The following is a 15,161-nucleotide window of genomic DNA, read 5'->3' on the forward strand; positions in this document are numbered from 1 at the left end:
CTTGAGATTGGGGGGTGACATAAAACACAGAGGCCAATGTGTGCCTGCCCAGGAGGGGTGTGAGCCAAGGCAGAGTCCCAAGTCAGCGGGGAAAGGCTGATGGGATGTGGAAGAAGGCAGAGGTGTCCAGAACCACTTGAGGTTTCCTGCTTGGTAAAGGGAGCGCAGTGGGCCCATTCTCAGCTCAAGGGTCATAGATGGTGAAGCCAAAGGCGCTTGCAACATCCCAGCCCCTACTGCCCGCCCCAGTCTGTCTTTCTCCTACCAGTGGCCTGGACTGTCCCCGGCATCAGACACAGACCATGCAGCTTAGCAGCACAAGTCCCTTTTTATTAACCATCCTTCCTGGTCTGAATGTGCACAAGTAAAAAAGAAAACAGTAAAATGCCCAGGCAGGGAGGGCAGGGGAAGGGGCTCCTGAGGTTATCAGGCCAGATTCCAGCTCACTTCCCCCTTACAGACCCCCACCTGTGATTGAAATGCAACATGAGGCTGCGGTGCAGCCCTGCTGATGTCTGTCCTCCCAAACCTTGTCCAGATGGGCGCTGGCGGGGCCTGGTGCTGTGTAGCAGGCTGAGTAGACGGCCACGTGGGCCTGGCCCTGGGGGAGCCTCGAGGGGATGTGAGGAGCGGCAAGTCAGCCAGTCTGCAGCTGAGCAGAAGTCTATGCGGCTCCAGCCAGCCTCTGCTTCTTATATCTCACTGCCCTGAGAACATGGGTCCCTCTCATCCCCACTTCTCCATTCAGAGGTTTTAGGCAGGAAGAGCCAGGGAAAATGCTGAGTGTTCCAGGCAGAGAAAGCCTGATTTGGTGCCTGGGGTTGGCCTGAGTGGCCAAAGTGTTCAAAATATGAAGGCGGAGAATATCCCTCCTCACCTCGCATGGGGCACAACCTAGCTATGTCCTCAATGTGATCGACAGGCCTCCAAGGCCTGGCCTAGTGGACATGTGGAGCTGAGGAAGTGGACAAGAGAGGGTCTGGTCCACCCCACTCCCACACTTAGGTGACCAGGAGAGACTGTGGCTCCATAGGAAAATGGGGTGGGGGTGAACAGGTGATGGTGGAAAGGAGCAGACAAGATCCAGACAGGAAGGGAAACTTCTAGGCCAGCATGACTACACTCAAATGTTGTCCAGTCAATGACATGTCAGCTGCCTTTCTTGTCTCGTCTCCGGGTACCTGGCTGGGGTTAACATGGAGGGCAGGGAGAAGAGAAGCAGCCATTGAAAGTGAAGATACCAGACACAGTCACCTTGATTCTCACGAGCCCAGCCCGCGTGGCATTCCCAGCCTGTTCCATCACCCACTCTTGGGCCTCTGTCTCATTTTTAACTTTTTTTCTGGTCGCACCTTGTGGCATGTGGGATCTTAGTTCCCTGACAGGGACTGAACTCGTACCCTCTACATTGCAAGCAGAGTCTTAACTACTGGACCACTAGGGATGTCCCCACTCTTGTTGCTTTGAAAAGAGGGGCCCATCTGGAATCTAAGAGAGAAAGCAGACTCCCCACCGTGGGGAGAGTTCAGGGAGTACTCACAGCACCGTGGCACGGGGCAGCCCCTGGCCCCTGGCTCAGAGCTGGGCTGGCACCGTTTGTAAACATTAGACTTGGTGATGTCTGGGATGGAGGAGCAGAGGGATGCCTGGACCATCAGGTCTGAGTAAAGAGGCAGGGCGAGTCCCCAAAGACCTTGGGAAATGTCAATCAGCCATGGGCAAGGGGGCTCTCGGGCTCTCTGCGGGCCCAGGAGGCAGTGGACAGGCATCCATCTACCTGCCTTGGTGCACTCATATGCTTTCAAGCTACCTCTGGGACTTGCCAGAGGAAGCCACTGGTGGCTGGGCTGCCGACAGCCTAGAGCACGTGCTGAGTCCCGGGGTGATGAGCAGAGCCTCTACTCAGGACAGGCTTCTCTGTGGAGGATGGCACCCCTCGGAGCACACTCTTTCTCCAGAGGCAAGTCAGGCTGAGTTCTTTCTTTGGAGACCTACTGACACTCTTTACCCTTGGTGTCCAGACATGGAAAAGTCAAGAGGTCGAGGAGGGGAGGAGGTTCCCCTGTTACATGAGACTTCTTCCTACCATCCACGGCACTGCCAGGGTGGGGGAGCAGGAAGGGAGCTGAGTTTGAACTGTCCACGGGGGTGGGGCCTGATTTCACCCCAGAACTGTTCCTGGAAAAGGATGTGCAGATGTCATCCCACCAGTGGAGGGGAATGATGCCGGGCCCAGGGTGGTCCTGAAGCTCTAGGAGATGGGTTCCTGGGTCCAATAACAAAGGCCAAGAATTCTCTGGGAGGCAGTGGTTATGCCAAAAGATCCACAAAAATGGCGTTGGCTGTGGTCTGGCCGAAGATGAAGGCTCCCAGGGTGACCAAGAGGACTCCGTAACTGACCATCGCCCACCAGCTGTAGAGCAGAGGGTGAGAGAGGGCCTGGTCAGTCAACCACTCATGACTTTGCCGACTTTCATATATATGAAAATGCATGTACTAAGTCACTTCAGTCATGTCTGAAGTCATGACTCTTTGTGACTCTATGGACTGTAGCCAACCATGCTCCTCTGTCCACGGGATTCTCCAGGCAAGAATACTGGAGTGGGTTGCCATCTATCAGTTAATTACTGTAATTACTTATACCCCTTCTCCTGTGGGTAGAGCACTTCCTACTTCTCAACAGCTTTCACACAAAGGTTTATGGGGCTGGGTGGATGACTCCTAGACCAAGGGTAAGGAGCCCAAGACCTAATGTGATTAGCTGACTGGTCAGGACATCAAGGGCAGGACCAGAATTAGAATGCATGTCTCCTGATGGAAAAGCTGGTCAGGAAAAAGCAAGTCACATGGAGTGATCCATTTTATTAAAAAAGAAGTCAAAAGACATCTGCAAACGTATATATCAAAAATAGCTGCAGGGTTATAACTGGATTTTTTTTGGGGGGGCCTTACCACATGGCATATGGGAGCTTAGTTCCCCTACCAGCGATCAAAGCCATGCCCCCTGCATTGGAAGAACAGAGTCTTAACCACTGGACTGCCAGGGAAGTCCCCACAAAAATTTTGTTTTTGTTTATTTTTTTAAAGCAAGCTACCTGGTCATAAACTCTCTACCATTCAGGAACATGTACATATTAAAAACAACGCAGCGTTTTGCAAAGTGTGGCCTGTACATACAATGAATATTATTCAGCCTTAAAAACAAAGGACATTCTGACTTCTGCTGCAATAGACAGACCTTGAAGACATTATGCTAAGTGAAAGAAGCCAGGTACAAAAAAGACAAATACAATTCCAGTTACAGGAAGTACCTAGAAGAGTCAGATTCACACAGAAAATAGAATGCTGGTTGCCAGGGGCTGGGGCAAGGGGGAACAGGGAATGACTGTTTAATGGGTACAGAGTTTCAGTTTAGGATGATGCAAAAGTTCTGGAGATGGCTGGTGGTGACCGTTACACAAAAATATGAATGGAATTAATACTACTGAACATTTTAAAAAGGTAAAATTTTTAAAAATGTAGTGTTTTGTTTTCAATAGACTAAGAAATATTGAAAAGGCCTCTATGTACTGTGGAGGCAGGGATATGGGGAACAGGGCACTTTCATTCACTGCTGCTGGGACTCTTGACTGGTACTGCCTCTCAAGAGGGTAATTTGAACCCATATGCAAGAGTGAAAATGAGCATGCCTTGTGATAAAGCAACTTCCTTCTAAGAATCGATGACACTAAGATCCTTGAACAGGTGTGCCAAGGTGTATGTGCAGAAGTGTGTTCGCTTCAAACAACACATTCAAACAACAGATTCTATAGCCACTGAAATAGGAAGCAGTAGATCTTGTGTGGACACAGAGTGATCGCCAAGATACATGGTTCAGTGAAAAAAAGCAAGGGGTAGAAAAGTGTGTCTGGCTTGAAATAATTTTTGAAAAAAACCTAACCAGACACAAAAACCCATGTGTCTGTGTATATACACACATCACTTTGTGTACACAGACAACTGTGCGCACACAGGAACAGTCTACAAGGGCACAGGCCATGCTCATGACATGAAGCTCTCTCAGGAGAAGGGAGAGGGCGGCGGGGAAGGATGGACTTCCACGTTTTTCTCTAAAGTCCTTCAGAAGTGCTTGAACTGTTACAACTAACACGTTACTCATTTTAAAAGAAGTATTTTAAGGAACTTCCTTGGTGGTCCAGTGGCTAAGACTCCATGCTCCCAAAGCAGGGGGCCTGGGTTTGATCCCTGGTCAGGGGACTAGATCTCACGTGCTGTAACCAAGACCCAGCACAGCCAAATAAATAAATAAATAAATAAATTTTAAAACAGTATTTTAAACACTCCTGTTTTCAAAGTACACAGGTCTCCTGATTCCGACCCGTTTAAAGGGTACTTCCTCATCCAGTACCTCCCCGAGAGGCCCGCAGGCTGGGCGTTGCTTTACCTGGCTGGCTTGACTTCCTCCATCTCAGAGAGTTTGGCTTTAATGAGGCAGAGCCCTGGAAGAGAAGAGAGAGCTTGGTGGGGCCGTGAGAGCTTGGGTGGGTCCCCCGGCGCACAGGCCAGCCTCCACCTTGGCCAGGAGACAGGGGAGGTGGTGGAGAAAGGCCTGTGTTTCCTCCACTCTGCCTCCACCCTGCACCCCGATGGAGGCCTGGCGACTGGTCTCCCAGGAGAGGTCCTTGGGTGGCACGCAAGAGCTAGAGCTAAAGGGGCGGCACTGGGAGGCGACTTTGTGGTGCCCTCACTGCAGGGCCCTTCCCAATGCACTTCTGAGCAGGTGTGGCCCCCTTGCTCCAAGCAAAGTGGCAAGAGCTTTCCAGGTGGCCTCTTGGGTAGAAATAAGCTGGGTATAGGCGGAACTTGTGACTGGGCAGACGGGACGGTTTCCCAGGGACCTGGTGGCAGACTGTCTGAAACTGAGGTCTCCCGACCTCCGTGTCAGGGTGCCAATGCCAGACCCTAATTACCCTCTCAGGGGCTGACCCAGCCAGACCCCGGACAGTCACGGAGGAACAGGTACTTTTAGAGTTAAGACTATATAGACTGCGGAGCTGGACAGACTTCGGTTTGAAAAGGGTCTGTTATTCTTTACTTGAGTTTGTTAACCCCTAGGGAAGTTTGTTACCGTCTCTGAACCTCATACCTCCTGGTGGGTAAAATGGAGATGACAACTACACCTTCTCTGCAGGAGGTGATGCTTAAACAGGGGTTCCCACAGAGCCTGAAGGTGATCAATAAGCGCTGGTGATTATGCTCCCCCGCAGGTGAGCAAGAGAGGAGCTGAGGCCAGGAGGGTCTGGGAGTGAGTGCTGTGGGGACGGCGGGGGTCCACACCTGGGAAGACAAAGATGAAGCAGGCGGCCAGGCCTCCGATGACTGAGATGACCTTGCCGATGTCAGGGATGAAGAGTGCCAGCAGCAAGGTGAGCAGGAACCAGACCAGCGTCTGCAGCACTCGCCGCCGCCGCTCCCGCCCCACGTCCTCCTCCACTGGCATGCCCTGGTAGCGCAGCCATAGGCCTTCGATCACCGCCCTGCCCACACAGAGAGGGGCTCAGAGGCGTACCTGCTGACAGTGACCCCCCACTCCAGCCACGGAGCCAGACCCCCAAATGGATGGATTGTAGGTAAGACAATCCCTGGGCCTCAGTCTCCTCATCTGTGAAATGGGTCTAGTGCCGTTCTTCTCAGGGTTGCCATGGGGACCAGATGGGATGGTGAATGTGAAAGACTGAGTGCCTTGCCTGGTCCAGAGTTTGCACACCCCATGGGAACTGATTCCACTAGACTCCTGGAAAGTGAGGGTCTGGGGTATTCAGAAGACAGGGTGTTCAGGAAGGGACCTGGATTAGAGGTTCTCAGAGCACTCACAGATTGTCCTGGGGACTCTGGGACAAAGGTGGCCCCCCAAGACCTGGCTGGGGGTGCTTGCAGGGCCATTCTAGGCACTGACTGTTTCCTATGGGCTTCAGTGTCTCGCTCTATAAAATCCATGTTACACAAGGTCCAAGGACCATGTTCAAAGAGCATCCAGGGGCCCTGGTGAGAAGAAGCACCTTTGTGGGGTGGGGAGGGGCTCACCGTCCGCAGAAGTGCAGGATGGGGTAGGAGGTGAGCACACTCAGGATGATGAAGGCTCGGGCCACAGCCACAGCCATGTCCTCCGATGGGTAGGACAGGAGCACGTCAGGGTCCACAGCGGCTCCAAAGGTCAGGAAGCCGCAGATACCTGAGGGCGGGGACGAGAGGGCTGGGTCAGAGCGACCTGGGAGGGTTAGGGAGATGGACCGTCCCTTGCTCAGTCCAGCAGCAGATGGAGAGGTGACAGAGCAGCCCTGGAGGCTAAGACTGAGGCTTAGAAGGGTGTCAGGGCTGGGCTCAGAAGCCCCCCTCCCTGACTTCTCACATTCCCCACCCCCACACTGTTACCTCTTTGATCTTGAACTCCCCCAGCAGTTCCTGTCTCAGAGCTTCTGCATTAACTTCTGCCTGCCCATCTCCTCATCATTCAGGTCTCAGCTCAGGGGTCCCTCCTCATCCACAGTGACCCCTGTTCCCCCAGGCACTCTCGCGACATCACCTTGATCTCTTTTCTTCACAGTGTTCCTCTCTCTTTGGTTTTTCTTTTTTTCACTTGTTTATCATCTGTCTCTCTCAACTAGTAAAAACATGAGCCCCAGGAGAACAGGGCCTCTGCCTATTTGCCCTCCCTTGTTCTTGGCTCTGTATTCCTGGCTGCGTCTGCAGAAGCTAGTACAGAGCTGGTCCTGAGCCCCATCTGTGGGAGCAATCACTGGGCCACTCTTCCTGGTCTCCCGGTCCTGCTCCCTCATCCACACCATTCTCCACACAACACGCAGAGCCAACCCTTCTCCGAGCCACACCCCTGCTGAAAACACTTCCTCTCTGGCTCCCACCAGTCCTCAAGGATCTGGCTGTGCTCCCTGTTTGGCTGTGCTGCCCACCACCCACCCCCACAGCTTGCTCCACAGACCACCTTCTGTCTCGGCCTCAGGGACTCGGCATTTTCTCGTTCTTCTGTCTAGAATGGTTTCCCTCCGGGCTCTTCAGATTCTAGCTCCTTCTCTTGGTTTGGGCTTCCCTGGATGCCAGCTCCTCTGAGGGGAGCCGTCTGTGATCCACCCCCTAAAGCCAGACCCACTCACATCTTCCCTGGTTCACTGTTACCGTGGCACTCATCTGGATTTCCTTACTGATTCCCAGTTTACTCCTTTAAGACTGTGTCTCCGAATAGACTGTCAATCTCAATGCAAGCAGGACCAGACCTCTCTCTATGGCATCCCCTCCATGCTGAGAAAGTTCCTGGGGCTGACTGACTAGGTGCCCACTGAGAGCTGCTGAATGAATGCATGCACACATCTCTCATCTGGGAAGGAGGAGGCCCAAGGCAACCCAAGTTCAAGCCAATGCCAACAGAAGTATTTGACGTGCTGGGAATGCAGGGTTAAGCCCAGGAAATCCTGGGCCAGAGCACTTGGGAATGAAGAGGGAGACTGGGAGCCCTCTAAGCCTGGCCCTCAGAGGGGAGCACTCACCTGTGCCCATGTAGACAGCGAGGGCGATGACCATGGCAGCTGTCACCACGCCGCCCCAGGTCTTCAGCTCGGGCCGCCGCATGCTGTTGAAGACGGGTACGCTGCTCACGTGACACTGTCAGGGTGAAGGGCAGGGTCAGGGTGGGCAAGTGACCTCATCCCAAGGACAAAGGGCAAAGTCCGGGTGCACCCACTCAGCTCCCCTTTCCAGGACCACCCGCCCCTGTCCCACCAATAATGTGGACTCCATCCCAGGGTGGGGAGTGAACTAAAAAGGGACCTTGCAACTGGCACCTGAAATCCGAAGCAGATGGTGGGCATGGCGTTGAACACGGCTATCCAGGAAGCTGGCCTGCGGACAGACACACAAGATGCTGCTGCCCCGGAAGCCCTCAGAGTCCCCAGCTGCCCCAGGCCTTTACTCTTGAGTCAGCCCCCCAGAGCCCCCACCAGCCAGCTACACACATTCCGCCCACACAAGTGCGGAGCCGGGAGAGGACACACTTCACAGGTCAGTAAACTGGGGCTCTGGAAGGCCCTCCCAGGACTCAAATCCAGAAGGTTTGGTTCTTGCACTTGGGCTTCTGCTTCTCTGGTTTGTTCCTTTCAAGAAAAAGGAAACCAAACTTCCTCTCAGTGGTTAAAAAAAAACCATACACCTTGCCTGCCAATGCAGGAGACAGGGGTTTGATCCCTGGTCCAGGAAGAGCCCATATTTCGAAAAGCAACTAAGCCTAGGAGCCACAACTGCTGAGCCCACATATTGCAACTACTGAAGCCCATGAGCCCATGCTCCGCAACGAGAGAACAAGAGAAGCCACTGTAAAAGGAGCCTGTGTGCCGCAACTAGCGAGTAGTCCCCACTTGCCACAACTAGAGAAAAGCTCTAGAAGGAATGAAGACCCAGCACAACCAAAAATAAATAAATTAATCAAAAAAAGTTTTAAAGCTTTTAAAAAAAGAAAACTTTCTTTAAAAAAAAATGAGAAAATTGATTCATTTTCACAAAGAAGATAAAGGTAAGCACATGTTGAAGATAAGCACATGTTGAAAAAATGTGCAGTTCCACTTTGGCAGGATCTATAACCTAAGGCCTAGTCTCACACTGGCTCATCTGTTGGATGTTAATGGCAAAGTGGCCCTCATCTCTGGTTCTTACTCTTTCCTCCAGTAAAAAGAGATAGGACCTCTTGTGTCCTTCCTACGATGACCAACGAGTCAAACCCCTAATGAGCCTTGGGATTTTTTTTTTTTTTTTTAAATGTATTTATTTGGCTGTGCCAGGTCTTAGTCATCACATGTGGTATTTAGTTCCCTGACCAGGGGCCCCTGCATTGGGAGCACAGAGTCTCAGCCACTGGACCACCAGGGAAGTCTCCTGTGTGGCTTTTTGATGCCTGACCCAATACCTCCTGGGGCCCAAGTGGAGCTTCTTATCCTGTATGCCTCCTGGGGGCCCTCACTCACCTGTTCAGGGTGTCTGCTGGGGTCATCTCTTTATCAGGCCAGATGTATTTGATGATAATGATGGCAGTCACATACCAGGTGCCCACGACGCTCAGGAAGCTGCCAGGAAGGATGAATTAAGCCTCCTCCTCCCTAGTCCCAGCTGCCTCTTCTTCAATTCTATCCCCAGTGACATCCATCCTTCACCTTAGTGACCTAACGTGTCTAAAGAACCAACTGGGAGATCATTCCAAACAAAAGACTTAAGAAATGCATGAGAAATAAATTTCAGAGAAACAAGCCACAGTTAGGAAGCCAAGAGGGGACCAGACTGACACATGTGGCCCCTGGGGAAATGAGGTGGTTCAGCTCCATAGCTCAGAGACTGCAGCAGGGGGCGCTGGGCTTCAAAGCACATCTATTACTTCAATCAGAGCAGCCCAGGTATGGCCAGAGCTGCAAGCAGGGCCATTGAGAAGCAGGAAAGGCTGGAGGTAGAAGGCTCCAAGGCATTAATACCAGAAAGTCAACATTAAAGGGAACCTTGGAGACACTGAGTGTGACCCCTTCAATTGAGGATCACAGGAAACAGGTTAGAATCCCTGTTTTTCAGATTCTGAGCCAAGAAGCTAGTCCCTTCCCTTCACACTGAGCTGCATGGAAAATGCTGCAAAGCTAACAATCCCAAATGATCAAGAAATCCCGTGCTTTGTGAGAAAGACAAGGCCTAGGCCAGAAGAAGCCTTCACACTCAGGATTACTATCTGTCCCTTCTTGGACAAGGACATTTGGAGCTGACGCTCCCACTGATGCAAAGAGCCACTGTCTCCCTAGCTGCTGACACAAAAGGAAGGTCTTCTGCTAGAATCTCTGCAAGCCCTGGTCTGCCCCTGCCTCGTCCCCTCTTTATGCCCCTGGAGGCAAGGTGGCATGGAGGAGAGGGGTTCCCCTGCTGCCCTTGGGTCTCTGACTGCCTGTGATCAGCGCAGGCTGGGGTGGGGCCTCCGAACCTGGCATATTTCTGGAAGCCGATCTCCCTGGGTATGGAAAGGGGCAGGATGAAGAGGCAGGCAGTGAGGCTGATGGTGAACTTGCGGTCTGTGTACCAGGGGCTGCCGCCGGCCCCCTCAGGCTCCTTTGCCATCACAGCTATAACTGCAGAGGGAGGAAAGAGAGAAGATGATGCCAGGCTACTGCAGGGCATGGTCCTCCATCTCTGCTGGGATCGCCAGCTGTCTCATGGGCCCAGCAGCCAGGAGGGGGGATTCCCAGATGAATGCCAGGTCCGGGCTTTGGGTGGGTAATCCATGCTCTTCCCTGCCCACTGCAGGATCCCCAGGGCCAAGGGGGAGGGATGAGGTAGATACTGAAGGGGGACCTCACTCTTGTCCTGCTGGTCCCCGATGATGATGAGGAAGGCGATGCAGGTCCCGAACGTGTAGGTAGCAATGGCGACCTCACACAGCACGCCTGTCAGCTTGCCACACACAGCCCACACCACCTCCTGGTAGGTCCTCTCATTGCTGGCCTGGGAGCAGTAGGCCAGGATGACGAGGCCACTGATGATGAAAACCAGCATGGCCTGCAGGCAGGGTGGAGCAAGAGTGTGTGGGAAAGGTCTGGCAGCAAAGAGCAGCCTGGTTTTGCTCAGCGTTTACTGGCCTGGTGCCCAAAGCCCATTTGGCAAATGAGCCTTATCCTGCAGGGCAATCTTAACAGATTACTGGAATTGAGATTTTTCCTTAAAGACAAAAAGTTTTGAGGAAAATTTCAAACGTGAGCAAAAGTAGAGAGAATGGAATAGTGGGCCACTATGTACCCATCACTCAAATCTCAAATTCAAAAATCATCAATTCAGGGACTTCCCTGGTGGGCCAGTGGTTCGGACTCCATGCTGCCAATGCAGGGAGGACAGGTTCGATCCCTGGTGGGCAACTAATATCCCACATGCTCTGTGGTGTGGCCAAAAGATTAAACACAAAACAATCATCAATTCATGACCAGTCTTGTTTCATCTCGTCCCTTTCCCACTCTGGATTATGCTGAAGAAAATACAAGCTATCATATCATTTCATCAGTAAATATTTCAACATGCAGTTCTAAAAGGTGTGGGCCCACTTTTTAAACATAACCACATAACTATTAAATAGGCAATTGATGTCTGAAATTCCCTAATTGCGAGGAAGGCTTTTGAAACCTCATCTGGCCTCAAAGGAAAGAATGCTACAATAGTTTAATAATGTCAGCCGTGTGTGGCAGAGGGGAGAGTGATTAGCATGTGTCGCTGACCACTCCTGATCCAGAGCCTCCCTTCTGAGGCCAGGAGCCCAGACCCACCAGTCTGCATTTCTGCCTGCCAGGCCCCGCTCACTCACCATCTGCAACGTGATGCCAGCTGCCACGCCCCCAGCAGTGCTGAAGGCTGCCGGGAAGTTGAGTAGCCCCGCGCCCAGGCAGGCATTGACAACGATGAAGATGGCTCCAAGTCTGGAAGTGGTGCCTCCGCCCAGACCCCCAGGAGGGGCCTCCCCCTCACTCTTGGGGGCTATGTCCACAGAGGGACTCTGCAGCAGACGGGCACGCTCCCCAGAGTCTGTGCTTAAGCCCCATTCGTCAAGGTCTCTGTTGATGCTGACCTGGGCCATGGCCCCTGGAGTCCTGTTCCCGCAGGGTCTGTGGGTTCTGTATCACGGCCTCATCCGCTGGGGAACTGAGGGAACACACCTTCAGCTGGAGGGTGCCCCAGACTGTGTGGGGCTGTTATCCTAGGAGGCCTATGGGTTCTGGCTCTCCTAAACCTAGATGGGAAAGGCAGATATACTGTCATCCCAAGATAACAACTTTCCCAAGATCAAATGGCTGAGATTCAAACCCAGGTGTGCCAGTGTGTGGAACACTGCACTGGGTGCCACAGGGTAATGGCAGAGACAGAAAGATGTCAGATGCAACTCCTGCCTGCTACAGGCTTACAGACCGACCAGGTAAATAAGACATAAACCCAGAAGAGAGAGGTACCAACACTTCAGCACTAGAGGTCGTGCATCAAGCAGGAGTGTCATGTACATATCTCATTCATTCCTTAGATGACAGTGGTCATAAGGTTCAGAGAGATCAAATCACTCATCTAGGATCACACAGTAGCAAGCTGCAGAGCAAGATTTAGATTCAGATCTGTCTGGCTTCCCAACTGGTTTCTACACCGCAGGGTCTGAAGAACAATACTCACCTAGAACTGTGGGTATTTCAGTTTCTTACAGCCCGGCATACCTCCCTCTGGCCCAGAGTCTAAATTTTGTGGAGCTTTCAAAGCCCTTCAAAATTTCAGTGAGGATTTAAATTCTCTTCTCCCACATGACTGACCTCACCACTGCTCATCACAGAGGCATTCCGTCTCATGCCCCCAGCACACTGAGGGGTTTAAAATGTCTAGTGAGGCCTCTTGGGTGGTCTGATTCTTGTCATGGCTCCTCCTGTGATGGCTGAACAAAGTTGGGAGCTGTAAACTCATCAGAGGGAAAAGGGGGCATTTGGGTACTCTCAGACATGTCACCAAGCATGCAACCAAGGGACACAGCTCCAGGGAAAATGTCTCCCTGCTGGCTCCAAATCCAGAAAGATCAGTCAGATGCCACAGGGCTTCCTCTTATGCAACTTGCCACCCAGCCAGCAACTCAGCAAAAAATCAAAGCAGTGAATGAGTACTGGAGGCAGTTTTGGTCTCGGGCTTCCAGGGTAGCTCCAGAGAGAACCATGTAAAGCTGGTGCTCCCCACACTGTGAGACCTCGTCCTCCATCCTGCTCACTTCTCAGACACAAGAAGTCTCTGCACTGCTCCAGAATCTCTTAGCCTCCCCTCCCCTCAAATTACTCTGCTCCATGGTCCCCAGCTTACCTGCTCTTTCCACCCTTCTGGCTTTGGTGGACAGAGAGCTATTCCTTATGGCACCTTCTCCCCCCAGATCTGAGATCTGATTCTCCCCACTTCCCTCTTTGCCTTCAATTTTTTCTTTCTCAAACTTCACCATTGCTGGTCAACAGAGTGAAGGCAACTGAGACGCTCTGACTCTTAACTCACAGAGAGAAGCACCAGCTCAGTTAGGGAAACAGAGCCATGGAGGGAAAGAGGCTAATGTCCCAGGGTCTCGTTGGCAGTCAGGACTAGCAGCCTAATGCCCACGCGCTCAGGCCAGGGCTGTAACCACTGCAGTAGGCCCCTGAGAGCCCAACGAGAGGAAGTACCCAGGCCAGCCTGGGGCCGAATCCCAGAAATACGAGGGGTGGGCTGCATTGGAAAATGGGCCACGGCCTACCCGGGACGGAGAGTGGGCTGCTGTGTGTTAAACTGGGGAGGGGATTCCGGGGCTCGACAGGTGGAGACCAGGTAGGGACAGGCCGGGATAAGGCGCAGCAAGGGCCGCCCGACCCCGGGCGGGCATGGGGCAGAGGATGCCAGGCTGCAGAGCCCTGCAGCGAGTGAGTAGGGTTCTGCCGCGGTGGGGGCCTTGGGGACCCAGATTCCACCCTCCAGCAACCTGTACCTCCTTCCACCTACCTGCGGTCTTTCTAGCCCGGGCCGGCAGTGGAGACACGTGAGCAGCGATCACATGACTGCCGGGGCCGGGCCGCACCGCGGGGCACGCTGGGAATTGTAGTTCTCTGCTGGCGCCAGTGTTAGACTTGTTCAGTCGCCCAGTCGCGTCCGACTCTTTCCGACCCCCGTGAACTTCAGCACGCCAGGCTTCCCTGTCCCTCACCAACTCCTGGAGTTTGCCCAAGTGCATGTTCATTGCATCGGTGAGGCCGTCCAGCCATCTCATCCTCTAACGCCCTCTTTTCCTTCTGCCCTCAATCTTTCCCAGCATCAGGGACTTTTCCAGTGAGTCTGCTGCTGCTAAGTCGCTTCAGTCGTGTCCAACTCTGTGCGACCCCATAGACGGCAGCCCACCAGGCTCCCCCGTCCCTGGGATTCTCCAGGCGAGAACATTGGAGTGGGTTGCCATTGCCTTCTCCAATGCATGAACGTGAAAAGTGAAAGTGAAGTCTCACAGTCGAGTCCGACTCCTAGCGACCCCATGGACTGCAGCCCACCAGGCTCCTCTGTCCATGGGATTTTCCAGGCAAGAGTACTGGAGTGGGGTGCCATTGCCTTCTCCTCCAATGAGTCTACCAGCTCTCTAATCCTCATCCCCAAAGCTTTGCCCTCGGTGTTTCCCAGCATCAGGGACTTTTCCAACAAGTCTGCTGCTGCTAAGTCACTTCAGTCGTGTCCGACTCTGTGCGACCCCATAGATGGCCTCACCAGGCTCCCCTGTCCCTGGGATTCTCTAGTGAAGAATACTGGAGTGGGTTGCCAATAAGTCTACCAGCTCTCTAATCCTCGTCCTGAAAACACTGTCCCAAACTAGTCCGGGCACTCTGCCCGCCTGTATTTATTCCTGTTACTTTTAGTTCTGGGTCCCTTGGCCAAACTACACACTTCTGCTTCCTTTTAGGAAGAGCTTAGGGAGGTTTGGTATTTTTGCCAGTCCCGGTGCCCCGTGGGCCCTGGCTGTTTGGCTTCATTGTCTGCCTTTGTTTCCCTTTTTGCCTTCACACCCACAGACAGAGACTCTGGACTTTTAAACTCAGGATAGCGAGGGGTCATCTGTACCTCCTTGAGCTGTGGCTGGCCTGAGAGTTGTTCATATTAATAGTTACAACCCTAGGGCCTGGATTCTACAACTGAGCATCTGAGGCATTGGTGTCACTCAAACAAATATTTGTTGAGTGAAGGAATCAGTGTCCAGAGCCCTGGCTTCTGTTTCTGGCTGTGTGCCCCTTGGAAGTTGTCACATAACCTTTGGCATTCCAATGGTCTCATCTATATTACCTCCTCTCCATGCATCAAAGGTCCCTGCTGGTGAGATTCTGTGTACTGCTTCCCTGGTTTCCCTCAATGGTGACATTTTGCACAATTACAGTACCGTATCACAACCAGGATACTGACATTGACTTGATCCACTGCTCATGTTCCATTTACTCAGTCACATTTATAGTCATTTTTGGTGTATATTTTAGTTCAATACAACTTAATCATGTGTGGGGTTTACAAATATACATACACCACATTCAAGACTCTGAATATTTCCATCACCACAGGGATCCCTCCTGTTGCCC

At 52.5% G+C, this 15,161-nt stretch overlaps 1 protein-coding gene across 4 annotated transcripts; it reads right to left on the reverse strand.

Annotated features, from left to right (window-relative positions):
- Positions 1-309: 309 nt before the first annotated feature.
- SLC38A7 (solute carrier family 38 member 7) lies at positions 310-13,679 on the reverse strand. Of its 4 annotated transcripts, XM_061138643.1 has the most exons (12): positions 13,558-13,577; positions 12,366-12,484; positions 11,381-11,803; positions 10,389-10,587; positions 10,016-10,160; positions 9,027-9,125; positions 7,854-7,911; positions 7,560-7,674; positions 6,085-6,232; positions 5,338-5,503; positions 4,445-4,499; positions 310-2,413 (listed from the first exon to the last, which is right to left on the reverse strand). In XM_061138643.1, exons 3-12 carry the CDS (start codon positions 11,648-11,650, stop codon positions 1,992-1,994), a joined length of 1,677 nt encoding a protein of 558 aa, XP_060994626.1. In that variant the 5' UTR covers positions 11,651-11,803; positions 12,366-12,484; positions 13,558-13,577; the 3' UTR covers positions 310-1,991. The 4 variants fall into 4 exon arrangements, with proteins under 4 accessions (XP_060994626.1, XP_060994625.1, XP_060994627.1 ...); XM_061138642.1 differs by lacking the exon at positions 12,366-12,484 and having other exon boundaries at positions 13,558-13,679; XM_061138644.1 differs by lacking the exon at positions 13,558-13,577 and having other exon boundaries at positions 12,366-13,514.
- Between the last annotated feature and the right edge of the window lie 1,482 nt (positions 13,680-15,161).

This window comes from Dama dama, chromosome 4 (genome assembly GCF_033118175.1).
Source record: "Dama dama isolate Ldn47 chromosome 4, ASM3311817v1, whole genome shotgun sequence".
In the NCBI taxonomy this organism is placed as follows: domain Eukaryota; kingdom Metazoa; phylum Chordata; class Mammalia; order Artiodactyla; family Cervidae; genus Dama; species Dama dama.